The sequence below is a fragment of the Perkinsus marinus genome, assembly GCF_000006405.1.
Source record: "Perkinsus marinus ATCC 50983 genomic scaffold scf_1104296969090, whole genome shotgun sequence".
Taxonomy (NCBI): Eukaryota; Perkinsozoa; order Perkinsida; family Perkinsidae; genus Perkinsus; species Perkinsus marinus.
The window spans coordinates 578,496-606,317 of record NW_003202922.1 but is presented as its reverse complement, the minus strand read 5'-3'; the positions used below and the strand labels follow the sequence as shown (position 1 = coordinate 606,317).

The following is a 27,822-nucleotide window of genomic DNA, read 5'->3' as shown; positions in this document are numbered from 1 at the left end:
ACGGGATCAATATCATTTAGAAACACAAGACACGAGTGAAAGTTCTGGAAACAACAAATAAATCTTCCATCTCGGAAACAACAATGTAGTTCATGCAATCAACTTGAGTGCATGATTGAATCAAGGACTCGAGATGCTCGAATATCAACCCGACTACCCTCGATGGTGATGCAGCTTACGATACACTCGCGGTACTTGATGGATGCACTAAGGCCAGTGACTCGCTCTCAGTAGAAGCGGCAACTTCATGGAGATTATTCGAAAACCTGTTGCAAAGAGGCGAATAACAAACAACAAGCAGAAGGAAGTCGAGTCACTTCTCAGAGAGGTCGACAGCCTCGAAGCCCATTGTGCGGCAGAGACCAGCTAACCGCTCCTTCGCTCCGCTAGATTTCAATGCTTTCATCTTCACCAACACACTCGGTCCTAGGATCTGCACATAGCATGTAGTTCACTAAGCATCCTTCAATGTTGACTACATCCCCAAGTGAAAGGCGCACATCCGATATCTTATGATAGCCAGATTGAACCACCAGCGTACACAAGGAGACGAAATCCGATGGAAGCAGATATGAAGCGTGTCGTACTGCGGCTTGACAGATGAGGTTACGAAGCTCTGACGGACAAAGACATCATTGATGGCCTCAAGCTGTGCGTTTGAGACCTAACGTGTGGCATTCCCCGACACTATCATCGAATGCTGCTATACACAATGATTTCCTCACTTTCAATCTCCATCATTGAGGCATCTCCTGTATCCATTTTACATAAGAGAGACAACACTCGACATAGTAACTTGGCCAAATGAATATTCCCCTCCTGATGACCACTAGGGAAAGGTACTGAGACCTCTGTCACAATGTCCAAACACCTTCGGGCAATCTGTGGGACCAGTGAAGGGTGTGTCGTCAAAAGCGGACTGTATCGTGCCTAATAGAGTAAAGCCATAGTTGAAATAATAGTAGAGGACCTCACCAGCAATGAGAGCTCGGTTGTATTCAAGGTATGTATTGTCATCCTCCGAAGGAGTATCCGTAGCAGTTCATCCGCCTCGGCACATCGACCGTGTAGATGATGAATAAGGTATACAGCCGCCTGCTGATACGACAATGGTAAGGTGGTGAGTGAAGAGGCATCAAACGCTGAATTGGTGTTATCAGCAAAGTTATCGACTTGCCACTGCATTGCACTGCATATTGTTGGTGATACCCGACCATAACCGATGACGGCGTCTATTAAGTAGATGTCTGGTACCGAATTGGCCTAAAGTTGGTATCCTCAGCATGATGTGGGAAGAGAACGCTACCTCAAGCACCTCACCACTAGCATCCCTCATAGCTATGAGAGCTCCAGGTGGGAAATCTAGTGCCTCAGAAGTGGCACATGTTATGAGCATATCAGATACCTGTATGAAGGTCATCATCCTCAAGAGAAGTAGTAGGCATTCAGATGTAGGAGAGGATATCATACTTACCTCAGTATTCCCATCGACTCCAGCAGTGATTGCTATTCGGACATAGTCATCCACTTTACAGAGGTTGTTGTGGAGCCTTTGGATCAAATGATCAGCAATACATGTTCTCACCGTACGAGAGGGTACGCTACCAAGTATACCAGCCAGAGACTACAACAGGAATACTCCATCAGCACAATTACCAATAAAGTATAACCTCAATAGGCGTGGTCGTTAATTTACGTTCCAGGTGTATCTTAGTGAGAGACATAAGACTATGCATGTCCTGATGCAAGGCAGGCAGAGTCTCGGCAGCATATATGGTACCTGTAGAAGATTGAGTAGGTGAGTGAGTTGAATCCATACCTACTAGCTAGGGCACTAGCTGTTTGATTACGAACACCCCTAACTGATGCACTAGCCATACGCCTCAATAACACATCAATCCCTGCTCTAGTCTCTTGTGGTATATTATCCTAAACCAGCACCAGCATCGATAGTGATCAGTGTTGAGAATGTTATACACAAGCTAGACCAAGATTGAGCATCAGGCTCGGTATCATTTCCGCTTGGAGGAGTGGGAGATGTTCAGCCAATGCTGCTGACAGAGCTGATACCTAACAAGCACTACTACCCCCCTTCGTACGAACAATCCCGTATTGGCCATACAGTAGTGTATGATGGTCGCCACCAGTCGCCGAACTTAGATAGTTTCCCTAGAGCAGCAACTGTTATTGATATCTGCTCCACCTCCATAAGAGATATCCGAGCACACAGGGAAGAGGATGCAGCTAGAAGGATGTATGCACGAGCTGCAGCAGCAGCAGCACGTACTATACCTTCGAGTAGTGCTTGGTGAGGGGAGGGTGAGGCCAATGGTTGGGGCATCAACGGCAGCAAGTTGACGTAACTATGAGAGGTGAAGCTCGAAGGGGACAAAGAATATATATGGTTATTACGAGCGGAAAATGGTAGGTATATCAACTACTCGCACTGACTCCATTTGGTAAGTTAATTGCCTGCATATGAAGAGCCCAGCACAGTATCTCATGAAAGACACTAAAGATGCGTACTACCGACTAATAGCTGTCAGTGCTGCTTGACTTGTCATCTTCAGCTTAGCCATGGCTCCAAGGCACTCTGTAATGGATCTGTTGGTAAACACCTTCAATAAAGTGACCTTCATCAACCACTCGCTAACCTACCTAACGTTGGATGATGACATTGTATCCGGAACCAGTTGAATGAGCTTATGAAGTTCTGGTTTACACAAGATGCCACACTAAGAGGATGAATAGACGAGGTAGTCTACCTATACAGTGTACATCGCTACCTCCTCACTAAAGGCTGATGCTGCCTTGAGTAAATAAGCAATATCAACGCCGTGAAGGCGGTGTGCATCATCGCGGGTGACGGCTGTATAGAGAACCTTGACCTTTTACACGGCAAGGATGCTGTCCCTGTGAGGAGTGGTGATTTGTTTACATCATTAGTATTAGTAGGCCAATGTTTGGCTATCCATAAGGTACCGAATAGTATGCCAACGATGTACGAAGGTTTCATATCATTAGCCATATCAGCTGCGGCCGCAATAGCTTTGTTGAACCTACCACTACCAGTGCCATAGTCTAAGTGGTATTTATCATACAACTCCTTATTTTCCACACGTAGCCTAGCTGCCGTATGTATGGTATATGCTAGTTCCTTCGGTGGCTGATCCTCCACTTTTTGATACAGGAACTGCATGGGTATCTAATATAGAACATATACCTCAGTAACATCCAGATAGAGAGTTAACTCGAGCAGGGTTGACACCGGTTTCAATATGGTCCATGAACTCCAGCTTGTATAGTCCCTTTTTACTCTGTCGTCTAGGGGCGAAGTGGCGAATGCCAATCCGCTTTACAGGTAACCTCTTGGAAGAAAAAAGTAAGAGTAACATTACCTGCAGGTGGAGACAAGTATCGTGAGGACTGCTGTTACTTAACTGTGTGCTACTCAACACAACAACATAGCAGGAACACTAGAAATGGTAACCTTATCTAACAGAACGTCGACATGCACGTGGATCCTTGAAGAACCTTATGAAACTATCAAGACCGCTGAAAGAGACCTATACGCCTAAGGCTGCCATCGAAGGAGTCTTTTGAAGGTATGGTGAGAGGTCATAGATGCTTAGTCGATGAAGTCATTTGTGTATTGGTATGGAACCAGTTAACACCATCTCCAACTGGTCTCGATGTAGCATTGTGGTGCGGTATGAACCACCATAGCGTACTCGAACCCATCACTTGTTCCACATTCCTTCTCCGGCCCATATCGTACTTAAGCCTATCAGAGTCATTTTGTTGCTTGCTTGTATCCCCACCTTCCCTCTCCACATTCTCAATCGTCGTGCTGTTCTCAATTACCAAAGTCACGTGAAACTTGAGGAAGCTGGTTAGAGTAATGATAAAGAAAAGAGCAACGATATAGGCGACGACAATGAGGACATCACCTGCATCCAGGAATCTTATATCTACCATCACCACTTCACTAACATGCAAATAGAGAGGGTAGGAGCCAGTAACTATATACACTGCTAGAGTAGCATAGACGTAAAATAATAATTGTATGAAGAACTTGCGGTTATAAAATCCAACACAGTTGTTTATCCATGGGCAATGATGATCCATATTCAAGTTACAACGGTTACAGATACTACAGTGATGTGTTCTCTCCGGCTTCCACACGTTACACATCTTACAATACCTTCGTCGTTTGTTTTCTTCTCCAATGTGGAAGCCCCAATATAACGGTACAGCACCAGGATCCGTAGTAACAGACATGTACAGTGACCATAGACTCATTGCTATCAATATGTGAAATGAGCACAATAAGAGAGATACCGAGGTCCGAGGTAAGAGAGGGCCCCATAGTAGGAATACGAAACTGGTGTATTCAATCGTTATTAGGAAGAGTACTACCACCACAAACCATATACCATACGCATTATTGGGTTTGTTTGGTCGGTTATAGGATTCAGGTAGAAGGAGATGGGAGGTATCATGCATTCTTGAGGATCACATGAACTGACAGATAACTGTTCCGATGGTCCAACACTTGTAGTGTTGTCGAGGAGTCTGCTCATTACTCCTACCACCACATTCCAGCTCCCATACGTCATTGTACGATACTACCACTGAACTCAGGTACATATTGGCATAGAAACGTGACACAATTGGATAATGGAGATTACTACGAAGGGTTCCCTTCACTGTTGCCGTGTGGCCTCCTCATATGGTGGCTGTCAGCGAATATCATGTGTTGTGCTCTCTGTGAGGCTAGTACACAGGAGACTAGCTCGATACTGGCCGATAGCTGAAGAGTTACTTGTCGCGATAGGAAGAACTATGTTACTACCCCATCCTGTGCTGCTAATCCCAACCCTATGCATTGCTGGGATGTTGGGCATATTGGTGGAGACTCTGGCCCACCTGAGATGTCACCAAGATGATACCATATATATAACGACTACCAAGCTAAACTACTACCAGTGCGGAGTTCGATACTCCTCTGGTGTCGTCCTCTGCCTCCCGCAGTAGCTGTTATCCCACCCTCGGGGGAAGATCGATGCTTCTTTGTTCGCCTCTCACTAAGCCTAGCTTGCTGAGTCCCTGGGTTCTGCCGTGATGGTTCCATGCATCTGAAGCCATTATAGATTCCCAAACGGTGTTCCCATCTGATGTCCTTACTCGCAGTTTTCCTCCTCTTCCTCACGCCCACTTCCAGCGGGAGCATTGCCAACTTGTGTGTTGTCCACCACGGGCCCTTTAGATGAAGCCTGGGTAGCACCTCCGCTACGACCCCTGTCTGCAGTGATATCTCCAAGACTAGCTTTCGTCTTGGCTCCAGCATCAGCTACCAGCTTGCGTAGATAGGGGAGTTGCTGGTCTGCCGAGTTGATCTGCTCAGTATTGGTTGAGAGGGGTGAGGAACATAGTAGAGCCACCCAGGAAGAGTTAGACAGCTTGGTGAGTATAAGATTATCCAATGGTGACTTCAGATACTCGACCTGATCCCACATAATGACTCACCCCAAAGTATGGGAGCATTACCTCCAAAGAATAATAACTATTGGCATGAGCGCCAAAATCTTGGACTTTATCCAATGGTATATTACCAACTACACGAGCAGCACCATCAGCTGCTGTACCACTGGGAGCAGAGGAAGTCTTCTCATACGTTCGAAAGGCACCTAATAACACCGCAATACCCTGACTATATATTGCGCACTCTTTACCAATCTCAACTCTTCTCTGTGCTGTTGTTTTCACAGGGTCTATGACTACCGCAACGAACGGTTCATTAGCCCTCTGGTATAGACGCTGAGTTTCGACGTCTGAAGCGGCGTACACTAGACCTACCATTATCCAGATATTTCATTACTACCAATGCCCGATAACCAACAACCATATCCAGGATGGCTATGGTACCAACCGACCACGTTATCGTTGGATATCTGCGACTCATTGGATTCCACGAAATCTATCATAAACTCATTGGCTGTCGCGCCGGCATTGACCCTAGACAAATGACTGATAAGGGGCTCTTGATACCAGCACTTACCGAGTTTCAGTGCCCTCCACAGGTAAAGGGAAGGCGTCAGTTATGATGAAGTCATGTCCGACGATACGACCCTACAATAGATAGTTACTAACCCTACTGAAGAGGGCTATCCCTGCTTTACTTGCATTAGGCCCATAACTTCAATATCACCACCCGAGGCTACATGAGTAACCATCTTCACCATAGCATTGGCTGTGATACGAGCCTACCGATAAATGTGTCATTCACCTACTCCACATTTGTTACCTTCTTGAAAAAGTCTGGATCAGATCTCCATGGTTTATCCATATGCAGCTTCTCTTGCTCATCAGTGCTCACTGGGGCATATCTAAGGCTAGTTAGAGTACACTTGAGCCATTGGTTGCCTCTTACACTCTCCGTAGCTCTCTAGCCAAGGTTGTCGGCTGCCCAGTGCTGTCGTGACCCCGGCATAAGGCCTCAAAGCGAGTAACCATTATTATTACTATCACTAGTAGGGTTATCTATAATTACACGCACAGACGGTAATAGCAATCACTCCCAGGCAAGGAAACAGTAATCATTGAAAACACAACACCAGCAGGAGTATGTCGAAAATGTTGATACTTCCGCCAAGTTGTTGGGATGAGATACTCTCGCGGAACAGTGGCAGGAGGGCTGGTGAGCAAGATGGACATCTAAGTGTCGCCCATACATACACTGGGAGTCACGAAAGAATGAGAGGAATACCACAGCATCCACAAAAAAGCAAGCTGTTGAAGGACTGGTTGTTTGGTTATAAGTAGTAGGCACCCTCATCGGAATAGTTCAGGTGCGCCAAGAGAGTCCACATTCTCCCACCGTTTGTTGGTATCCACCTAGGGAAAGAATGCATGTACTACTCCTACACCCCTAAGAAGCACGGGAAGGGCCCATTAAACGACACTGCTTCCACACACGATGCCTACACCAGGAGCAGCGCTCTCGGATAAAATATTACCCAGTTCTGTGAGTCAATAGGATTGCCAGAAGAGTCATCCTTGCATAGTTGGAATTCGAGATCAGCACTAGGAGTGGGCGCCAGACAATAGCTATTCCATGTAAGACGGTGACCTTCCAGCTCGAAGTGTTGATTATCATTCCCAGCCATACACCAATAGCTCACTGGACGAGCACCTTCCCGCCTAGGACTAGCTGCATCCAAACATCTATTATCTGCTAGAGTTTTCAACATCCTCCCATTATCTTGCCAATAGAACCTCCGTGATTTATCATCGGTATTACAAGCAGATTCAAGTCGGAAGACCCCATTACGATGTGCAAGGCAGCCTCGAGGGTTTTGGAGCATGAAACTTTCATAGGCCATGGCATTAGCAGATACCAATGGATCACGGAATTTAGACATCCACCAATCAAGATCGTAGGGACACTTCCTATTAACTTGTGCAATATCATCAGCCAACCATTCATTGAATGGTACTGAGGGCTGCCTTGACTGCGATGCTGTTACTATATACCCCGGAGCTATTGTCACCTCCGATAACCGAGAGACAATTATCTGACAGAGCAGGAGATCGCGTTAAGTATCCAAGTAACAAGAGTAAGCCACATGGCCATAGCGAGTGGCTATACCATAATTCCGTATCACCTGCCCTCCACACAGCCATGTTCTCATACTCAGGCTTAGAGTTAGATGCTCACGCAAGAGCTTCTGATTCGTATCCACTTCGTTTAGCCAAAACTTGGTAGTAGCAAAGACGGCTAATTGAGGCATTACTGGACTCTGAGTTCGATGATGATACTCGTCGGATAGAAAAAATACAGGGCCTCACCTCCTCCATCTTGTCTATGTTCAAGGCTGTTATTTGATAGTTCTTATTAACCGCCCCCTGTACCCTGCCATAACACATACTCACCAGTTATGTTATGAACGATTCGAGCATTACCGATCGGATCCACCATAATGAACTACAGGTATCGCAATGGTGTTCTTTCTAACCAGTGCCTCTCGAGCAATACCATTGAGCCAGTCCCGCTTGAGATCCGTTACACCAGCTTGGACCTAATCCAAAGAGTGAACAAACAATCAGTCGATGCAGCCTTACGAAGATTATTGTATCCGTCTGCTCATCAGTGCATTCTAAATACTTAGGGACCTCTTTAGAGGAGCAATACCGGACCTGATAGGATCAAGTACTCAGCACGAGTGTATATAGTTCAGGAAGGGGAAACCTTACAAAAGAATTAGTGGCGCCAATACCACCACTAACGGGTAAGTCCTCGGGAGCATACAAGATAACTTCCTTGATCAAAGACTTGGAACTATTCTCTATGACCTCATCAACTGTCCGTGATATGTCGCTAGATGATATCTTCCCTCCTTCTAAGGAAGCTGGTATATAAACAATAACCGATACATAAGGATAGCTCGCCGAACGCAGCTCATCTCCAGCCTTATATTCGACATGTTGGAATCCCTTACCTATACCAACATACTTGCGATGCATATTCGATTGGTTATACGTTACTTGCTGGTGAATCCATACTGTGTATCCATGCACTGTTCATATTGTAATCCCGTAGACTCACTATCAACGCTATTTGGTTAGCAAGTAGTATTGCAGTTAGTATGGAGAATCTCATATCCTTTCGGAAGATCAGGAATACCATGATACTCATGGCGGCCATCACCAACGCCATGGTAATACCTAAGAGTTTATCTGATAGCTCATCGAGCCCCCACATACGCATATCCCCATCGACCATTCCTGATTACCATCCCACTACCTGTCCATCGTAGTGGCCTCACTATTCCCAGTGCCAATGCAGGCCCTATGAGCAGGCTGATACGGGTCAGGAGAGGACTACCACGACCATGTTTACCGGCCATACCAATACAGCAAACGACAGTCAAACACTAAAGCGACTAAATATAGGAGTACTTCGCAATGTGGAAGTGTGGCGACGATACCTATCACTGCTAGGGAGTACCAACGCTCCATCATCCAGCCCGTACACAACCAATATCTCAGGTTCACAGCCAACACAACACTAACACAGGCAATGACATGAATCTACCCTCAGATCTGGCCAATCCGGTATACTGATCAGCAGACACGCCTCATCCCGGGGCAAGATTGCATGATTATTTTCGATGCACAGTAAGGGCGTGCGCTACAGTATCGACTTCCGCTTGAATTGCGGAAGTTTGGTGCAGACGGCCTGAGGATGGTTATGTTGTTGTTGCATCATGCTTTGCTTTCATACTACGGCTCTACGACGCAGGATAAGCACCCTAGCAGTCAGGAAAGGGCTTGTTAGGAGTGGCTCTGAACCGGCTTTACAAGGTATGACGGAATCAGAACGGGTGGCAGCACTATCTCCCAAGAACCAATCCCATTACGTGGAAAGGGCTGCTATTATACATGGCTCTATCAGCAATAAGGAGGGGGTAGGTTGCGATAGGCTTATTATTGTCTAACATTGTTGTCGGCAGTTACTAGTATATACAAGCCCATTCACTGAAGAGGTCCTTACGGTATTGGCACAGAGTATAGTTGCGAATATAGACCAGTTGGATGGTAAGGACTGTTATAGGATGATCATGGTAATCATGATAACTCTCTCGTCAACAGTTGAAACCCATTCTCAGGGTCTAGGGAACCTTGGCCTTTTAACAAGCTCTGCCCTGGTACTATTAACAGCTAGACTCAATAGGACCATAAGGGAACTGCGGTTAGAGGAAGTAGTGGACCTTGCTAAGCTGATAGTGCGGGCAGGAATGGTGGAGAATGGGGTATTGATTTTAGTTGCTCACGTCATTGACTGTATCACTTACGGCTAGGTCCCCCTCTTTGTATTAGTATCTCGGACAGTATCCATGAAGTTGAGTCTTGCCACTGGGAAGGACCTAGTACGGCTAGCTACTGCCTTTGCTGATGCTAGTATAAGCGATGTGGCCCTTTTCGATCGGTAAGCCCAGTACACCTGTTGGCTGTGGCATAAGTTGATGATGATGCATAGGCTTGGGGTACACCTTAGTGGTGTGATCCATACACTCACTGTTGGAGTACTCGTCGATGCTTTACTAGCATTCGCCCGCCTACGAATGAGGCATGATCTCCTCCTTTTAAAGGCATCTGGTAGGGGCGATAAAGTTAGGATATGGATGCTGGCATCTCCATTTTAGACGTACTGGCGTCTAAGATTGGACAGCTAGACCCCGAACAACTATGTCATGTAGCCTTCGTCTATGGTCGTTTCGAACAAGTCCATCCTAGCCTCCATGAAGCATTGGAGAGTCGGATGGGAAAGGTAATGATGGCAGCAGATTCTTATCCAAGTCCTGGCACTCTTGTTCAGATATTCGTATTAACACCCCAAGGTGGTTCTGGGTACCCAACTCATGGACCGCTGCCCATTCCCTCCCTGTGTGATCTCACTATATCCGTGGCTATACTAGACCTCCAGTGGATCGGTCAGAGAGCCTATTTAGAGGAAATGTTCAGTGCTGTCGACTGGGACGAGATCTCACTGCCGGGTTCTATAAGCTCCCGATCCGTAAGCAGGGTTATTGCGTACCTTCTAGGTCGGGTTTCTGCGGCCCTGGCTCGGCTTGGGGCCAATCCTCCACTATCAGCCTTTAGAAGAGCATCAGGGAGTACCACTGAGGTGTGCGATTGGCTGGCAGCTTGTGGGGACTTGGCCGACCGGGGATACAGTCTTGATCTAGACTTGAAAAATATCATCATGTAGACTCTTCAAGTCAGCAGAGGCCTGTGGTACCCTCCTCATTAGGGTTACCTCACACCGTATGGTTTCCCGAATGCTCCAGGATAGGATGACGACTTCCATGGATGTTAGAGATGTAGCCGTTATCTTGCGATCTCTGAGGCTACTACCACCCTCTTTCTCGGACCAATGTACCGAGCTCATTTTCGTACTAGAGGTACTAGTGTCCCTCGATATGCGGAGTCCTATCTGCTGAGCAGGATCGCTATGAAGAACTGTGTCGAAGGCTCGGTAGGGACACCATACCCTCTCGGATAGCAGTATCCATGGTTTACTCGCGTATAGCATTGCGACGGCCTGTGAGCCGAACAGAAGCTCAAGTGGGTATATGCTTGTTAGCAATCAACAGCTGGGGTCAGGTACTTTGTGATGATCTGGATAAGTTACCAGCTGATCTCCGAGATGAAGACCCCTATCAGCTTTCTATCATCAAGTACATGTTCAGTATTGATGGAGGTAGTCGCATCATTGTTGGTCGAGAACCAACTTCTTACTGCGGCAAGGTCCCACCAATCAGGCTTCAGCGTCTCGAGGATCACCACATGCCCATGATATACTAGCGGTCCTTGGTGGTCCCACAGACGATGGTCAACGTCGTGTTGGCTGTCGGGAGGGGCCATTCTTAGCTGATGTTGTCGACGCGACTGTCGACCCCCCAACTGTGTAACATGGTTCATCTTGGCTTGATCGCCGTTGAGTATACAGTAGGTACATCTGTCTGAGTGGTCATGATTTTGCACTAGATGGAGACCTGAGCAATTACACTAAATTAAGGCTGCATGCATTGATAGCAAAGGCAGGGTGGCCAAGGGTCGTGCCCCTATCGAGTAAGAACTGGAGGACAGCTACTGATAAGCTCAACTACCTACATCAAGCGACAGCTAATGGAGAGGGGTATACTGAGTGTATTGATGGACGTTCGAAGCTTGGGGATACATGTGTTTCTGAGTCCAATTCATGTTTCAGTTAGTGGATGTATAGAGCTGTGTTATAGTATCGCGATAACGCTATCACTGAGCTCCTTGTCTCACTATACGGCTCTCCACTACACTGAGCCCGTCCACATTCATCCATTGTAGTTTCTGAGTATTCCTATCCTTATTCGTCTCCTCTAAAATGGGTAAGCGTGCAGGCCGCGGTAAGTCGGAGTACAAGCCATGGAAGAAGAGAGGCAAGACAGAACAAGGAGGTGCCTCGGAACAAGCAGCTAAGGAGGGTGAGTGATCCATAGTGGGCAAGTTGGAGTGATGATGCGGATGTTGGTAGTAGACAAACAGAAAGGAGATAAGAAGGCCGACAACGGCTGGAGTAGCTGTAATACAGATCCTATACATATGGAGAATGAGCAGTGGGAGATGTACTAGCAGCCTTTTCATGATGATCACATCAATAGACCACTCTCTCTATACCTCCATGGAATATCACTTACATAGGTACTACTCCAACATGCCTGGCTTGTTCAAGTCTCGTGAGGACTTTGATGCTATGAAGGAGACCATGAAGACCCCTTTACCAGTTTCGATACGTATTAACCCAAGTTCGCCTCTGTGGAGGGATGTTGCCAATCGTTGCGAGGTAACTTCAAGCCCGATAGCCAGAATAGGCACCCCCGTAGTATCTGTTTGCACTATTATTCAGGAGTTGTCCAAGGAGCCCACTCAGTCCGCTATGGGGGAAGATGATGATGTGGATGAGACAGTGAAGAAGGGTATGCAGTCCAGGGCCCTCGACTGGTAAGAATCACTTCTATAATATGAGTTATCATACGCCTACTTATAGGTACTTTGATGGCTTCAAAGAGTCTACACCAAGGAGATGCTGGCAATGGGATGCTTTAGGAAGGAAAGATGTGAAGAAGAAGGCCGAGTTGAAGGAGTTGAAACAATGGTTCGTCAGCCAGGAGCTTAGAGGGTAGAAGGGGTGAGAGGTATGAGTTGGTGTAATGGAGTTGTCCTCTGTATAGGTGTGTTGCCCGTCAAGAGGCCGTATCTATGATACCAGCACTCTTCGCTAAAATAGACAGGCCTGATCTCACAGTCATGGATATGTGTGCTGCTCCTGGTATGATAATAATACTAGTGGCTGAGCTAATTGGCAGCTGCTGTGATTAGGTTCTAAGACATGTCAGATGATAGAGTCTTTGAGTAACACCAGCAGCAGCAGCAGCAGTTCGTCATGCTCTCCTGAGTTCTCCATCCCAGAGGGCTTAGTGCTTGCTAATGATATAGAATGGAAACGAGCCAATATGCTAGCCCATCAAGTAATCCCCCAACTTGATATGCAAACAGAAGTGGTTCAGGTCCTGCGATTGAACTCTCCTGCTTCTGGAGTTGTCAACTTCGATGCATCCTGTTTCCCAGTACTCTGGGACGAGGAAGGCAAGCAGGTCCTCTTCGATAGAGTTCTTTGTGATGTAGGCCACTATTACGGTCACTACCATTGTTGTTGAGGACCATTGATGACAGGTCCCATGCACAAGTGATGGTACTATGCGTAAGAACCCTGACATCTGGAGGGAGTGGAAGACTGGCAACAGCATTGCTATCCATCATAGGCAGTTCCGAATCTTACTCCGGGTACTCCTGTATTACTTAGCGACTCGTTCAAGTTTGTCGTGTAGGGATTGGAGCTCGCCAAGCCTGGCGGTAGAGTGGTATATTCAACCTGTAGTCTTAATCCCATTGAGGACGAGGCAGTAGTTGCTGCTGCCCTGGCCAACTTCAATGGCGAAGTGAAGTTGGTTGCGGGACCAGCTGTTGGTCATGCTACTTATAGTATCGCTGCTCCTCGTGGAGAGATGTATTCAGGCGGACGACCTGGCCTATCAACCTGGACTGTTTCCCCACCTGGTGATGCCGCTACCCATATTGATAAATATGAGGATACTCCTGATCAATATAAAAAGAAGATGTTATCCAGTAAGCCCTACTGTCATCCTCTCTTCTCTATTCTATTGTCAGGCATGTGGCCTCCTACTGACGAGTCCATCAAGGCCCAACTACATCATTGCCGACGCTTCTTCCCTCATGATATCAATGCGGGAGGCTTCTTCGTAGCAGCTTTCGAGAAGGTGTCTAACGACGCTGTTGATTCTAATGAGGAGTCAGCAGCTACTGACAAGCATGCTCCCGAGCAGCGTCGTGGAGGCCGGCCTGCTGCTGTTGATGGTACGATAATCATGCTTCATGCCTGTGCGCATCGTCATCATCATCATCATCATCTCATTCAGCCAAGCCCATCTGTAAGGAGTACTATCCATGCCCGAAAGAGTCCCTGGATACCATACGAGAGTTCTATGGTGTCACTGAGGATATGCTGCCTAGCGAGCTACTCTGGTGTAGGAAGGATCAGCCTAAGAAGGTGTTCCTTCTCAGTAAGGCAGCGGTTAAGTAATATACATACACCCTTCTAGCCTTACCCCGAACGCTCAGGATGGTGAAGGCCAAGACGAGATCACCCTTCCGAGTAGCTAATTTGGGTGTACGCGCCTTCCAATTGGTGGAAATTAAGCATCCCAAGGATGAGAACGCTATTAAGGGACCTCCTAATTGGTACCTACTCCTCCTCCTCTACTCTCACAAATCTACTCGATTTCCCCAGGCGTATTGGACAAGATGGTGCCCCTGCTCTTCTACCATTATTAAATAGAGTTGCTGAGGATAAGAGGCAAGTCATCGAGATACCTAGCCTCGAGGCTCTAGCCCAGTAATAACCAAACATGATAGCTCGAGTACCACTCAACGCCTGATGCTATTCAGGTTACTCGATAGGAAAGAAGCAACTTTAGAGGAACTAGGATGTGGTGATAAGAAGACGATGAAGCCAGGTGGGGTGATAGCCACACTGCCCTCTTCTTTTGCTGTCCATGGCGGTACTGTGGCCGTAGCCTGTATGCTAGCCCAGAGTGGTAAGGTCCAATGCTATATGGACAAGCTCCAAGCTGGAGCATTACTACAGGCAGTGAGAGATTCTGTAAAAAAGGCCTCTCAAGGGGACGTACAGCAGAAATGAACTTAATCTACCAACTAGTCCAAGTGGCTACTGACGTTGTCTCATACATATCTACTGTTCAGCTATTGATGATATTGCGTTATCAGTCAGAACAATCAACGTCAAGTAGAATATTCTCATTTAACCCATCCACTGGCATTTACAAGTAACATCCATAGAGCTTTGTGCACACTGGAAAACTGTCACTAAGATCGTCCCTATGCATCTTCGCACCATTTATTCTCCTCACGTAACTGAAGTGGAAATAAATCGTTCACCCCAACTAGCAACCAGTACTACGTGTGCTTCTTCCTCGGGCGTAAAGTCGTTAACGATGTTAAACTGCTGACGAATCTCCTCGGTAGTCTTCCCCTTGATCATCGATGCAACCTCGACAACGACTATAGACTGACTATAGGATGAAATGGTACTACCTTAGCACACGTTAGATCGAGTAGAGGCTTGATGTCCATATAGTTGGCAGCCAGGATGAGCTCGAACAGCATCTCCTACAATGATATCGTTATTGAATATTACTAATACTGAACGCTGTATCCTCCACAATACTACCTGCTCGATGTTGACATAATCACAGTCCCAATCACTGACACCACATTCTGCCAAGTTAGTAGACTTCAATGGTTTGCTTATCTCGTCGGGTGGATTGCTCTCATGGTGCTTGCAATACTCGATCACCTACATTATAGCAATAGCATCTAGAAGGCGGCTCCTCCCACATAACAATAAGCCTTCTCTTCCCCGTTACCAAAGGGAGTATTACCTTAGCCAATATAGCAGTCTTAACATTAGGTAAGGGTATCTCCTCATCTACACCGCCATCCTCTACCATATTCTGGATTAGATTCGACATACATGCGACATTGGTCTGACATCACACCCTACATAATACCCGACATCCATATGATGCTATATAATATTACCGGAACATCAAAGACCTCGCCTTGAGAGGATCTCAACTTCACTGTTTCCCCGTCAATAGTGCTTCCCACAGTATTCATACACCACAATACAAAATGTACAACTGTACTTGAACAAGCCTATAACTACTGATACTAAACGAGACACCCGGGATAACGAAATGTTGAGTATATGTGATATTCTAATCACGTCGTGATCCAAGCAGGTGCAGGTAATGATATCACGCGTCCTCACACCACTTATTTTCTTCTCGAACCTGAACATGCGACAAGTAGTCACGTCATCCAAGAGGAGTACGCACCGAACAACAGACTATGATAAAACGGAATCGAACACTCCACTAAGATTTACCTCAGCCTCCTCTTCCGGAGTAAAGTCGTTGACGATATTGAATTGTTGGCGAATTTCCTCTGGTGTCTTGCCCTTTATCATCGATGCAACCTACATACGATGCTCCCACGATAGTACATGACATGACAGCATGAGTACGAATTACCTTAGCACATGTTAGGTCCAACAGAGGCTTGATGTCCAAATAGTTCGCAGCTAGAATTAACTCGAAAAGGATCTCCTAACAGGGGATAGTATGGTAAGTACCACTAGGACCAATGAGCACAGCAAGAGTGTGGAGATAGGGTCGTCAAGGCTATGCAGCAGCCCTACCTGTTCGATGTTCACAAATTCACAGTCCCAATCACTGACCCCACATTCCGCAAGACTCGTTGACTTTAACGGTTTAGTTATCTCATCAGGGGGGTTCTCCTTATGATGCTTGCAATACTCAATTACCTGTAATGGTTGTACGTCAGACTATAGAAACGGTGATACGTGGGGTTATTCTCAACAATTACCTTAGCCAATATAGCAGTCTTAACATTAGGTAAGGGTATCTCCTCATCTACACCGCCATCCTCTACCATATTCTGGATTAAATTCGACATACATGCTACTGCCGACTGAAAAGATTAATGTTAACTCCAATAATATAAAACAGCGGGTGACAAGCTATATCTCGACAGTATTAAGTAAGGGGTAGTGTTGACAGTATTACTACCTCAACCTCGAAGACCTCTCCTTGAGATGAGCGAAGGTGGATCATCTCAGTGGAAGATGCCATGGTGATAGGGGGGCGACACTGATAACATCACCCTAACATCTAGAGTTACGTCGAAGCATCGCTCCGCCGTCGCCCAAGAACGCAAGATCCTCCACCTATTAGCCACGAGCCTGATGGTAGTCCATTTACATTATGACACACGTTATGCCGACAACACCATCTATGAATGGTATATCGCAGGCTATCGATACTATGATACACAATAAGTTATGTGCAGTAAACCCTCATGAACCAGGATGTGCTGCTACTCATCCTTTTGGAGGTGGTCCTCTACACATAGTTATTTGGTGATGAGTGTGGATATAGATACCTTACGTAATCGTCATGTATGGTGGGGTTATGGTAAGGGAGGTCTACGAGAGGCTAGAGTTATTACTATATTAATACGGCTGTATACTGTAGTAGATGGTTCCTCAATCAGGGGTATCCTGCCATGGAAGGACAGTGTGAAGGAGTACAGCTGATCCCAATTGATAAGGTCGCTGATACTAGTGTACTTCGGACGATTGAAAGTAATACGCCTTATGAGGTAATATCAACTAGCTGCCTTGTATTGCCGGTTGGATGAGCAGTAGATACGGCTCCATCAGCATGCTCTCAGCTCACTGTCATATTTTATCTTGTCGCTATTGCCGGCATACCCTCGTCTAATGTCTATATCTACTTTCCTGTCTTACAGTATCGTAGTGTTAAGTCTATGTGGCACGATGGATATAGCCCTGTGATCCACCAATTGAAGTATGATCAGTGATGAAGCATCGGGTGAAGCAGCCGTGATAGGGACGAGTACATCTCTCACTGCTAACACCGCCAACAGCAGCAACAGCAGCTCCGGCGTCACTCGTCCTCTTATGCCCACCCGCAGGTTTATGAGGTCATCTAGCCTCTAGATGGTCTGCTCACTCAACGGTTCAGATATTCAGCTGCTTCTGCTGCCAATAGCAAGAATCGATTATCTAATATACCAGTGAAACGATACACGGACAAGAGCTTCGAAATTCAGACAGGTTATACGGTATCTTTGTCGTCATGAGAAGGAATATCTCTGGTTAGGTATATCATCTATTGGTAGAAGTAGAAGACTGTCTGAATGCATAATGGGCCAGGTAATGGGATCTACTATCTATCCGAAAATGGTACTGTTCACCGCATTTATGTAGGAATTAGCCACACCTAGGGTGCACGATTTCCATGTAGATGAATGCCTAGCTCCCAAGAAGGACCATGGTAATAACGTTGGTATGGTATTCTTCTCATATACTTCCCTCTATTAGTGAGTGTAAGGGTTGGCTCACTAGCGTCCCCAGCTGATTTGGCCTCTCGCTTTGATGACACACTCAATCGGATGACGCCAGTGTCTGAGGCCAGAAGGCCGGTAGAGGATTCGAATCAGGTAACAGTTACGATGTAGCGGTTACGGTAGGGCTGGTTCATCACAGGGGCGATCACCACATGAGACCACAACTCTGACGGCAGCGGCCGACGGGCTCCTAAGCCAATTGACGCTCCCTCCAACCAGACGACACTTTTCAAGGTAATGCTTTAATGGATCAATATTCGCCGACGGCTTATTAAGGTATTCCGCGACGGCTCATCCAAGTGCTGCTGTTCGAAAGACCAGTGAAGCAGTGGCTCGGACTGCCAGGCGGAGAAGTAAGTCTATTCCATCATCATAATGCGTAGCTTCTATTGTATTGGATAACCGAATCAGGTATTGGTATATCACAGTCAGATGAGGGATGTGAAGTGGCCTCTCCCTCTGCCATCAATCAGGACGTCATCGATGGGGTATGTATTAGGTGTGGCACACGATGTAGAGGGTATGTTAGGTGGAGCTCGTCAGTGAACCAGCAACATCACCACTTCAATCGGAGGAGGAAGGGGAGCTCGCGGCCTCTTTAGTTGGAACACCAGCGCCTCCCGTAAATGTCTTGTAGACTTTCATGGGTCTACGCTCGTCCACTGCTGTAGACGGCATCCAACAAAATGAAGTCCCCTCCTACATTCAAGAGACGAAGGTCGGCAAGACTCTCAGGTTCTGGCAAGCGTTCAAGGCTCTCTGAGGATCAGGCTGCATAATCGGATAATTAATATTAGCTCATACATGCAAGTGTACTCGTCGTATTTGTGGACTCCATACCGGACAGCTATAAATCACTTATTTCCTTAACTTATATACTCTTGAGTGATGAGTGTTGACAAGGTTCTTTATGCGTATAACATACAGGTGTGGGTCTTATCATCAGTTGAATGGTGGGCAAAACTCCTATCCTAATTTATCATAGTATGAAGCTTCAAGAGAGTGTATGAAACCGAACTTGAGTCCTTGCACAAGCTGATCGCTAGTCAGAGTTCCATCTTGTCCATCATCTTACGAATCAGCCTGGGTTCAAGTATACCACTCCACCAAAGCCCGGTCCGGGTTGGAGACTATGCATCCATGCATACAAACAACCAGTTGAGATAGATGTCATTTCCCGAGCAAACGAACGTTCAAGAAATATTCGAACAGATAATCGTGGCCGGGCACTTTGGCTGGAATTTGATATTGTCGTTATTGACTTGTAAGATTGCGACGTTTGCTCTGTCTATCCGAAATCCAACTGGCTTGCTCAACAACATAGATGTTATCGTGATACGGCGCATGAGCATACACAACTTCACAACATCTTCATCATGATAGCATTACGGTATATATAATCTATTTTGCTACAGCCAAATAATCGGTACTATTGACAGAAGGAGGTGACCCATCCAATATGCACCATGTGCAACAGATGTGGCACGGCGCAAAGGTCCGTAACAGGAGGTCAGACCATTACAATCGTCAGAAGATCTCTGTACAGTGGCAATATCATCTGTACACCTACCTGTACCACACATCCAATTCCCAGTAGATAGGTCACACCTATGAAAGGCGGCATATGGGGAATATCCTACCACCACAAGAGGTTCCTCACCAGCTCGAGTCTAGTGGTCTCGTCTCAACACAGTCCCGTCCATCATCTCCTAGGAGGGCTCTACGGGCTTCCTCCAAAGTCGTGGATGGTGGAATCGAGATCACGCCGGGCACTGTGATAGCGAACCTGTTTAGTAGTTACAGCATGAGCATAGTATAGCATAGTAGCACACCTAGAATATCCAGACATACCCATGTAGGTTGGATTGGTTACATCATAACACTTGGTCTGAGGTAGTGCATAGTCCCCTGGGACATTGGCAGCCGCCAAGTAGCTGATCATGGAGACATACACCGAGCTCTAATAGGCAATGCTGATACCTCAATGTGAGATCTTCGTGTGCAGATATCCCGTCTACTTCCCATACCACTGTATCTTTGCCTGTCCTCCTCGTTACTCTCCTGCATGGTAACCACCAATGTGATGCGGCACACGGTGATTCCGGCCGTGTCGAAGATATCAGGGCCTCTGCCTTGCTAGGACCATCTGGCACCCGTCGTGGAAGCGGCGCTGCAGCATGGTGTCTGGGCTTACCGTAGTCAGCCAGACCTGGCCCTGATGACGGATCAGTCTGATAGTCAATAGAGTTGAGATTGTCATCCTGAGGTTCGAGGCCACTCGATGCCTTGTCCTAAGATCCGCTTATAGCCTATCTGATACAATTGGTATACCTCCACTATGAGCGACCGCACATCATCGCGTGATACGATGTTAATGGTGACACATACTAATTGCCCCGTCACCGCTGAGGTGAGCATGTCACCCTTACACTGCCCCGTGGACATGTCGAATAGCTGAGAGGACCAGTTAGCTAGCATCGGGTGATGTGTCTAGCCCCACTTGGATGAACTTGCGGACAGTGAAGCCTCTATCTATTGGCCACGTAAATGGATGCTTTGGGAGTATGTTGGCGGTAAGGAATGTGAAGGCAGTTCCATTACCGGTTACGTTCCACCTGATGTCAGTAGTACCAGACGTAGGCTGCATCGCCACAGTAACACTTCAGAGGGCCTCCATAAGCGGTACTATTGGGCTCTGCAGCAGCACTGCTACCGGCATGGGGCAACAACCACAACGTTGCTGAGGCTGGATTGCCTTCGGTGAGAGAAGTCTCCCAGATAATATCATTATCCCCGTTGGATACACTCATCTGAGGGGCATGAGGCTGCTCCATGGTATGCTGGCAAGAGGCCTACCTCAAGCCTTGGGGAGGTATTACCCATAGAACTATCCACTACTGTAAAGGCCTCTATGGCGAAGAGCAAAGCCTCTGTAGAGAAACTAATAAGGGCATGAGCATTGATATCGATGATGCTCCTGGTGTATGGTAGTTACCTTATACTGTATATACCCCATTTAGCCTCTACACCTCCCTGGCCTAGCCATACTCCAACTCTCCATAGCAGCTCTGGACCTAGCTTACGACTATGAACACACGATGATGATACTCACAATTCATACTTGCTTGCTGCTCTTGTTGTTGGACACTAAGTGCAGCCAAATGAAGTGCTAGGGCCTGTAGATTGTCTGATAATGGTGATGGTAGTCCTGGACTTGCTATGTATCTACGATGTTCATCTCACTACATTTAGTATAGTCACCGTAGGTACGCAGTCTCGCCACTGCTGACTCGTATGTTATTCCATAGCACTGCCTGGGCATCCTCACTTGATATATTACCAATGTTTACTCTCATCAACAACCATGCAGTCATACTATCCTTAGGATCTAATAACTCCATAAAGGTATCGACCCTAGAGTATGGAGGTGGTAGGCCATCAAGATGAGTGTAACCTATACTGGACAGTGTCAGAGCAGCAGTAGCAAGAACAATATCATCCAACCTGTAGCATGATATAGCCTAGCAACATCTTCGTAAGGATGGGCATGAGGGTAGGTGTTGAGGATGCCCTTAATATACCCGATGGCTGTCCCGAGCCACATGTCACGGGCAGCTGCAAAGCGTTCTCCAGTGGAGCCTCTGAGGGCAATGATAGCGAGAGAATGGAGCCATATGCTGACGTATGATGGGTCGGGGGAGTCTAACAAGATAAGTACAGGGATGTGGAGATAGCATGCAGAAGGTATTATACTCCTGCTCCACTTGAGTACACCATCAACAGTGTGCATGTGCATGAGCTGATGGAGGAGTTCCTCGGGTAGTAGTAGCAGGTGGGGATCGTCTAGGATGATATCATCGCTCCTTACAGCACCTACCGCGCCGCCACTACGACTCAGTAAGGTACATGATACCGAACCATTACTTAGGCAATATAGAGTAGCGATGAGGATGTCTGTACGTACATCTCCCATCTCCTCGGTGAACATGTTGTATGGGGTGAACGCAGTACGATGACAGTGATCGACGATCCTTTGGGTAGAAGGATGACTCCGCTGATAGCCGCACTTGGGATGATGATGGTATGAAGTCAGGTAGCTCAATATACTCCTCCCACTACGAGGTACACTAGCATAGTTAGAGTGTGATGATCTATTACCACTCCCGGAGCCGCTATAGACCGACTAGTCCCTATAACGATCGGATGGCTATGCGGACCTATCAGTACCCATACTATCATCTCGTCAACAACAGATCTGGTAGCATCATACAGTGTATAGTGTATCTAGCCCACTACAACTGACCACACCACCACTACTATCTCTACTACCACCTACCCAGCCTCTATTGCTCCTAGTATCATCATCGTGTATAGTGGCTACTACTGGCATCTTGAATAGAGCGTACAATACACCAGCATTGCCTGGTATGGTGAGTAGATGAGTGCTCTGTAATGCTTCCATGGGGGAGAAGATACCATCGGACATATTGGTGACCACCACCTGATATATTGTCAACACGACACCACCAATCCATCATCAGCCCCTCCTACCGTTAGATTCAATCCGGCTAGCTGCTGAGTAGTATGGTTGGTGGCTATCACGGCAACACCCATGACTGGCTCATCAGTGATCCTGCTAGAAGGAGTAATGAAGAAAGGGAGGGCATCACTTACCGTAAAGATCGAGGTACATAGGGCTCCATATAAATAGGAGAGGATACTCTTATGGAGGTGCTTGCATCAGCCAACTGAGCTATGCTCATGGACCCTTCAGACGATGATTCATAACCCATCATGTAAGCACTCATCTTGTATCTGTTTGTGAAGATACAGTAGGGTCCATGTATACCACTGAGGGCACCTCTTCCTATCTTGACCAAGCATGAAGGTTACAGTAGCCTCCCCAGTTGAGGTAAGATCCACAAAATTGAAGTACACAGTTCTAGGTGGGTCCGTAGCTATAATGAGCAACATCAAAAGTAGGTGAATGCCGTTGATCCCTACTGCCCTCTCGGGGACCTTCCATAGGAGCAGCAGCAGCATCAGCTTCTCGATCAGGTGTGCTACCCTCGGCAGGGGTTGGTGCTAAATCAGTACCACCGTCCGATGAGAAACTGAACCAGACTCCTGCTATGGCTATGCTCACCATTCATGTGCTCGATGGCATACACCTCATCGCCACCGTCAATACTCTTCTCCACATAAGGGCATCTTGGACTAGAGTCATGTCGGCGAGTATGCGTGGTATAGCTGGGGATCGGAGATGGTTCTGGTCACGATGAGATCAGAAGAATCACCTCATATAATTGCCTGGTCCTAAAGGTTGTTCAAATGCAGGAGTATTGAGATAGGATAGGTACTCATCATCTAGCCAGTAGGGATCGAAGTTGACCTATCAGTGACTTAGTTGATGTAACTCCTCCTCTCCTTACCGCAAACCATGGGTCCTCATCAGCAATATCCCATACATGTTGGGCATTCTCCCACAGCATCTTAGATGATGTTATAAAGGCATGAGAATCGACGAGGCTTGTCGATGCGCTCCCAATCATACCTGTTGGTGATTACCGAACCAACCACTGGCCACGACTCTCCACACTACCTAGGATATCCTCTACTGTGGTAGGAGTCGGTAAGGGCTTCAGATCGATCACACCTTCATCTACCACTGCTATGAGGACCGAGCCATTTGGCACACCCCCTCTAACTGATATCATAACCTGCATCAGAGAACGGTAGGCTGTTACACGACGTGATGGTGTAATACTTCATCCCCAGGAGAGTAATCCTCTTTATCACTATAGATGTCGAAGGAATCAGCATAGGCCCGATGAGGACGGGCCAGATAATCTTTGATATCCAAAATGGCCTCGCCACTAGTATACCTAGTGCAAGCTATCTGATCAATGTAGGGGGGGCGACATGATGACCTAGGGCCGCTCCAGTCCGGTAAGGTTGCACTCTCATCATGTATGGAACTGTTGACTAGACTGAAGGGCACCTCAGTAATTGATTGCCAGAGGTAGGCTGATAGTGTTACTGAGTCACCTAAAATATTCAAAACATTATCAAGATGATACTGCCACGTTCTCCACCCAAGATCGATAGGTCCTCTATATGAATGACCTCATTGATCGTATCTTGTTCTGTATCTACAGTCACTACACCTGTATGACCACCGGGCCAGGTTATCCTAAAGAGGGTATATACAGTCGCATCGATGTTGACGACTATCCTACCATATAAAGGTGGGCTCTTGAGCACCCTTATACGGATTGGCGCACGACATGGCCACCTCGACTGGGGACAGGACGGTGAACTCTGATGTACTCCTCAATCAAGTACCATACACAAGGAGGATCGCTACCACTAGATAACTCTGCTGAACATCTTAGGGAGTCCATGGAGAAAGCATAGGATGTGATCTTGGGTGGTGATGGTGCGATGTCTCTACAAGCCGTCACTGGAGGGCTACCATCGATCGTCTCGACCTATAGAGTGTGGTACACTATACCACACTATGACCAATACTCACCTGTATGACTATGGCAAGGAGGTCGGACGTGGGCATATGGTCGATCATCATCTTACAATGGACGGTGGTATCAGCAAGCGAGCAGCTATAATGTTGGAGGCCCTGTGAGACGGCAGCCCTAGCCTGCTTACATGTAGCACCATCTACGACATAGGACCTATGGAGAGTATCTGGTTACTACCATGGAGGCATAGCACATACCGAATGGTGAGAGACCCATCCAGTGAGGAGAAGAGGTCACCGTTCCCTGTTGGTATGATTCTGGCTGATGCATTGAACTCGATACCGGGGATAGGATTGTTAACCGACAGCTGTAAGGGGTCCAGCCTCAGCAGAGGGTGCTCAATTGTTATGCTCGCACTCTGACTCAAGACTGCACCCAACGGATCACGAGCGATCGCTGTAATCTGAGAAGTGATAACATTACCAGAGGATTGATGATCCCCTCACCTCGATGGTCTGCCCTTCGGTCCATGGCCCCTCTATATCATCGAAGAGGGAGATCCTGGCCACCCCCTCATCGTTAGTTTCGTAAGTAGCAGCATAAGTATCGTAGTCCTCAGATGAATAGCCACATGTTGATACACTATTGCTAGGGCCTCGCACAGTAACTCTAACGTCTACTGCTGTACCAGCCAAAGGTGTACCACTGTAGGTAGCTATGGTAACGTACGTATCGTTGGAGGTGGGCACCTTATCCACCGTGGTAAGAGAAGGTACAATCAAATCCATCACAGCAATGGGCACTCTAGGTTCCGCTATGAGCAACTGTGGAACATCCAATCCGAGTATATCACACCCATGTTGGGGGGCAGTGGCCTCCACTAGGGGATCGGCAAGACTACAGCTGTGAACTGTGAATGTTGGGTATGATCCTAGAGGGACCGACATTGGGACTGTGATATTAAACGGACTTATAGCGCCTTTACCATCAACAGGCAGAGGGAGTATCACTTTGGGTAGAGAGGGAGACCAGGTGACTGTTAGATTAAACACATAAGGTGTGAAGTCGGCTGGCTGACATGCTAGACAAGTAATAGTCGAGGAGAGTATCCATCCAGCCATCATCAATACCCCTCCCGGTGCATATAGCCCACGATCTGGAATTAGGGTGACATGGAGCTGTATGGGCCTCCTCTCCTCCTCGTGCTGTAGGTCGCCTTCATCGTATCGGAAGGAGCCACGGTTTAAGTAGATTCGAGCGGGGTGTATGTAGACCACATTGTCATCGATTAGGACTACCACAGTGATGGATTGTTGCTCACACATTGGACAGGATGACACGAAGAGATACCCTTGTGGATCCGTGGTAGCATTGTAAACAAGCTGATCTCTGCTACCCCAGAGCTGTATGTCCGCCATTATAGGGTCAGTGAGCTGTACATGCAGCCCGGATACATTACGCAGGACGACGGCCTCTACTTCACCATCACTCCCTCGTAGGGGACCACCACCGATGATTACTGGTGATAAGAGGACTTGTAGAGTGGATGTTGTTACGAATCGAGTAGTATGATACCATTGAGGCCGGGTGCTGTCGATCACTGTGATGATACTGACGTTAGGTACATGGGCCACGGTATCGTTGAGGATCTGCGTGAGGCCACGAGATAGATATGATGTGTTACCCGTTTGATGGATCCCCGCACAAGGGTCGTACATGCCGGTATCACGCCTATAACCAACGACGACCCTCAAAGCCTCAGGGAGGTTCTCAACAGTTACTGGGCATGCAGTGACACACCATCGTTCGGCAGCTCTAGTTACTAGTGGATAGCCTTGTGATGTATCGAATAGAGGGAGCTGGGTCACATGATAGGCACCATAATCCTGCATGAGGTCGGCCCTCTCTTCGGCCATATAAAAGCTACCAGTTGACCTTTCCAATGGCATACCAAGATTGTCCATGATGGGAGGGGTAGGGGGCACAACGTGTACTACGTATCGAGTACCAGGCACCAGCTCGCCACTGAGTACCACCCTAGATTTGTTACGTACCACAGCTTCGTACTCAGCTACAAGCGGCGTTAATATGATGACTGAGGTTAGATTGGTGCCCGAGGGCAGGCCGTGCTGGATAGCCATCGACAGACGCCTTGATGACATCTCACGGCTATATTCATGGTCATAGAATACCAACTGGAAGGGGATGTACCCAGTAAGGGTGATTGATATCTCACCACGCCATGCGCCCGAATGCTCAGCATAGGGCATCGTACGTGAGAAGGCCAAGCCACACTCTTCTCCTGGGGCTAATGGCTGTTGTAATGTAATATTGAAACAAGTGACTAAGTCCCATGACCCAGGCACAGAGCAGGGGTGGGGAGTGGGAGGCTCGGCGTAAAGGATAGTGATGTGATCACAAGTCAGGAAGCCTGGTATGGATATGAGGGTCCTGTCCACAGGTCTATCTGTCCATAGGGTCACGATGGAATCTGGAGGCATCTCGTACTTGTCGGAATAGGCTCTACCAAGGTACCCAAGCTAAGAGGAGGACCGTCATCACGATAGAAGAGGTGGCTAAGATGTTCCTTACATCGCTCCGCCATGCTCCATCGGTTGCATTGTGCCCGATTTCACTGAAGACCTCCGTGACATAGAAGTTGAGTGACTGTGTCGTCCATGAGGGCGGTTTTCTGAGGTCCACAGAGCATCAGATAAACACTATGATAGGAGGTACCATATTACTCCTCAAGTACAATACTCTTCCCCCTATAGGATGTGAAAGTCTTATTAACCTCAAAGGATATAGTTATATCGCCAGGCCAGAGCTATCGATCAGGGAGACAACAATGATCGGTAGTTAGGGTTGTTGAGAGTAGTACCTTATCCTCAACGTCAAATCTAAGTATGGATGTCGTAACCCATCTCCATCGACCAAATTCTAAAGGTGAGACCTCGTCTGAGGACTAAAGCACAGCAATGCTGCCTATTTACTATGGGACGGCATCCTACATGCAGTAGAATAGGTGATCCATTGGGTAGGGAGGATGTGCTTAGATCTGTACCGAACTTAATCACACTCTCAGAGAAGATTACTTGAATAGGCTCGCTTCTAAGGATACTCTCTGGACCTGTAGACGGGTAGTAACTTTCCATAGTTAGGCTATCTCGTTACTTGGTGTGATTGT

The 27,822-nt window shown here is 47.2% G+C and overlaps 8 protein-coding genes across 8 annotated transcripts; 2 read left to right on the top strand and 6 right to left on the bottom strand.

Annotated features, from left to right (window-relative positions):
- Positions 1-74: 74 nt before the first annotated feature.
- Pmar_PMAR003030 (hypothetical protein) lies at positions 75-2,209 on the bottom strand (the record flags this gene model as incomplete). The annotated part of the gene is made up of 11 exons (XM_002768195.1): positions 75-266; positions 318-433; positions 480-616; positions 726-930; positions 976-1,263; positions 1,307-1,405; positions 1,475-1,624; positions 1,671-1,780; positions 1,824-1,929; positions 1,978-2,070; positions 2,123-2,209. 11 exons carry the CDS (start codon positions 2,207-2,209, stop codon positions 176-178), a joined length of 1,482 nt encoding a protein of 493 aa, XP_002768241.1. The 3' UTR covers positions 75-175.
- A 2,447-nt stretch (positions 2,210-4,656) lies between these two features.
- On the bottom strand, positions 4,657-6,534 carry Pmar_PMAR003029 (COP9 signalosome complex subunit, putative). The gene is made up of 11 exons (XM_002768194.1): positions 6,434-6,534; positions 6,308-6,389; positions 6,183-6,266; positions 6,062-6,132; positions 5,885-6,018; positions 5,736-5,834; positions 5,551-5,690; positions 5,188-5,507; positions 4,987-5,138; positions 4,856-4,929; positions 4,657-4,813 (listed from the first exon to the last, which is right to left on the bottom strand). Exons 1-11 carry the CDS (start codon positions 6,514-6,516, stop codon positions 4,691-4,693), a joined length of 1,362 nt encoding a protein of 453 aa, XP_002768240.1. The 5' UTR covers positions 6,517-6,534; the 3' UTR covers positions 4,657-4,690.
- Positions 6,535-6,834: 300 nt separating this feature from the next.
- On the bottom strand, positions 6,835-8,936 carry Pmar_PMAR003028 (hypothetical protein; the record flags this gene model as incomplete). The annotated part of the gene is made up of 9 exons (XM_002768193.1): positions 8,807-8,936; positions 8,548-8,727; positions 8,257-8,501; positions 8,125-8,199; positions 7,966-8,081; positions 7,852-7,915; positions 7,668-7,802; positions 7,020-7,514; positions 6,835-6,897 (listed from the first exon to the last, which is right to left on the bottom strand). Exons 1-9 carry the CDS (start codon positions 8,907-8,909, stop codon positions 6,835-6,837), a joined length of 1,476 nt encoding a protein of 491 aa, XP_002768239.1. The 5' UTR covers positions 8,910-8,936.
- Positions 8,937-9,899: 963 nt separating this feature from the next.
- Pmar_PMAR003027 (hypothetical protein) lies at positions 9,900-11,780 on the top strand (the record flags this gene model as incomplete). Its single annotated transcript, XM_002768192.1, has 9 exons — positions 9,900-9,991; positions 10,043-10,161; positions 10,209-10,333; positions 10,382-10,579; positions 10,608-10,690; positions 10,966-11,041; positions 11,170-11,243; positions 11,519-11,713; positions 11,777-11,780. 9 exons carry the CDS (start codon positions 9,900-9,902, stop codon positions 11,778-11,780), a joined length of 966 nt encoding a protein of 321 aa, XP_002768238.1.
- Positions 11,781-11,926: 146 nt separating this feature from the next.
- On the top strand, positions 11,927-14,821 carry Pmar_PMAR003026 (conserved hypothetical protein; the record flags this gene model as incomplete). Its single annotated transcript, XM_002768191.1, has 15 exons — positions 11,927-12,026; positions 12,080-12,167; positions 12,244-12,385; positions 12,449-12,543; positions 12,590-12,721; positions 12,774-12,871; positions 12,922-13,070; positions 13,110-13,223; positions 13,276-13,386; positions 13,431-13,728; positions 13,771-13,977; positions 14,040-14,199; positions 14,242-14,361; positions 14,411-14,515; positions 14,569-14,821. The coding sequence occupies 15 exons, from the start codon at positions 11,927-11,929 to the stop codon at positions 14,819-14,821; spliced, it is 2,172 nt and encodes a 723-aa protein (XP_002768237.1).
- Positions 14,822-15,018: 197 nt separating this feature from the next.
- On the bottom strand, positions 15,019-15,819 carry Pmar_PMAR003025 (glycoprotein FP21 precursor, putative; the record flags this gene model as incomplete). Its single annotated transcript, XM_002768190.1, has 6 exons — positions 15,019-15,054; positions 15,101-15,190; positions 15,235-15,309; positions 15,371-15,496; positions 15,582-15,686; positions 15,742-15,819. 6 exons carry the CDS (start codon positions 15,817-15,819, stop codon positions 15,019-15,021), a joined length of 510 nt encoding a protein of 169 aa, XP_002768236.1.
- Positions 15,820-15,959: 140 nt separating this feature from the next.
- Positions 15,960-16,856, bottom strand: Pmar_PMAR003024 (glycoprotein FP21 precursor, putative; the record flags this gene model as incomplete). Its single annotated transcript, XM_002768189.1, has 6 exons — positions 15,960-15,995; positions 16,091-16,180; positions 16,236-16,310; positions 16,403-16,528; positions 16,591-16,695; positions 16,794-16,856. The coding sequence occupies 6 exons, from the start codon at positions 16,854-16,856 to the stop codon at positions 15,960-15,962; spliced, it is 495 nt and encodes a 164-aa protein (XP_002768235.1).
- A 5,592-nt stretch (positions 16,857-22,448) lies between these two features.
- Positions 22,449-26,905, bottom strand: Pmar_PMAR003023 (hypothetical protein; the record flags this gene model as incomplete). Its single annotated transcript, XM_002768188.1, has 17 exons — positions 22,449-22,454; positions 22,493-22,657; positions 22,708-22,789; positions 22,831-22,971; positions 23,018-23,114; positions 23,161-23,270; positions 23,454-23,548; positions 23,589-23,710; positions 23,759-23,876; positions 23,924-24,041; positions 24,087-24,204; positions 24,243-24,349; positions 24,396-24,477; positions 24,524-24,647; positions 24,692-24,848; positions 24,893-25,098; positions 25,142-26,905. 17 exons carry the CDS (start codon positions 26,903-26,905, stop codon positions 22,449-22,451), a joined length of 3,612 nt encoding a protein of 1,203 aa, XP_002768234.1.
- Positions 26,906-27,822: the final 917 nt, after the last annotated feature.

Coding starts and splice junctions, on each gene's coding strand:
- Pmar_PMAR003029 (XM_002768194.1), bottom strand. CDS start 6,516: ATGGTTACTCGCTTTGAGGCCTTATGCCGGGGTCACGACAGCACTGGG. Junction 6,133..6,182: donor AAGTTATGGGCCTAATGCAA/GTAAAGCAGGGA, acceptor TATCTATTGTAG/GGTCGTATCGTCGGACATGA. Junction 5,691..5,735: donor ACAGAGAAGAGTTGAGATTG/GTAAAGAGTGCG, acceptor CGGTGTTATTAG/GTGCCTTTCGAACGTATGAG.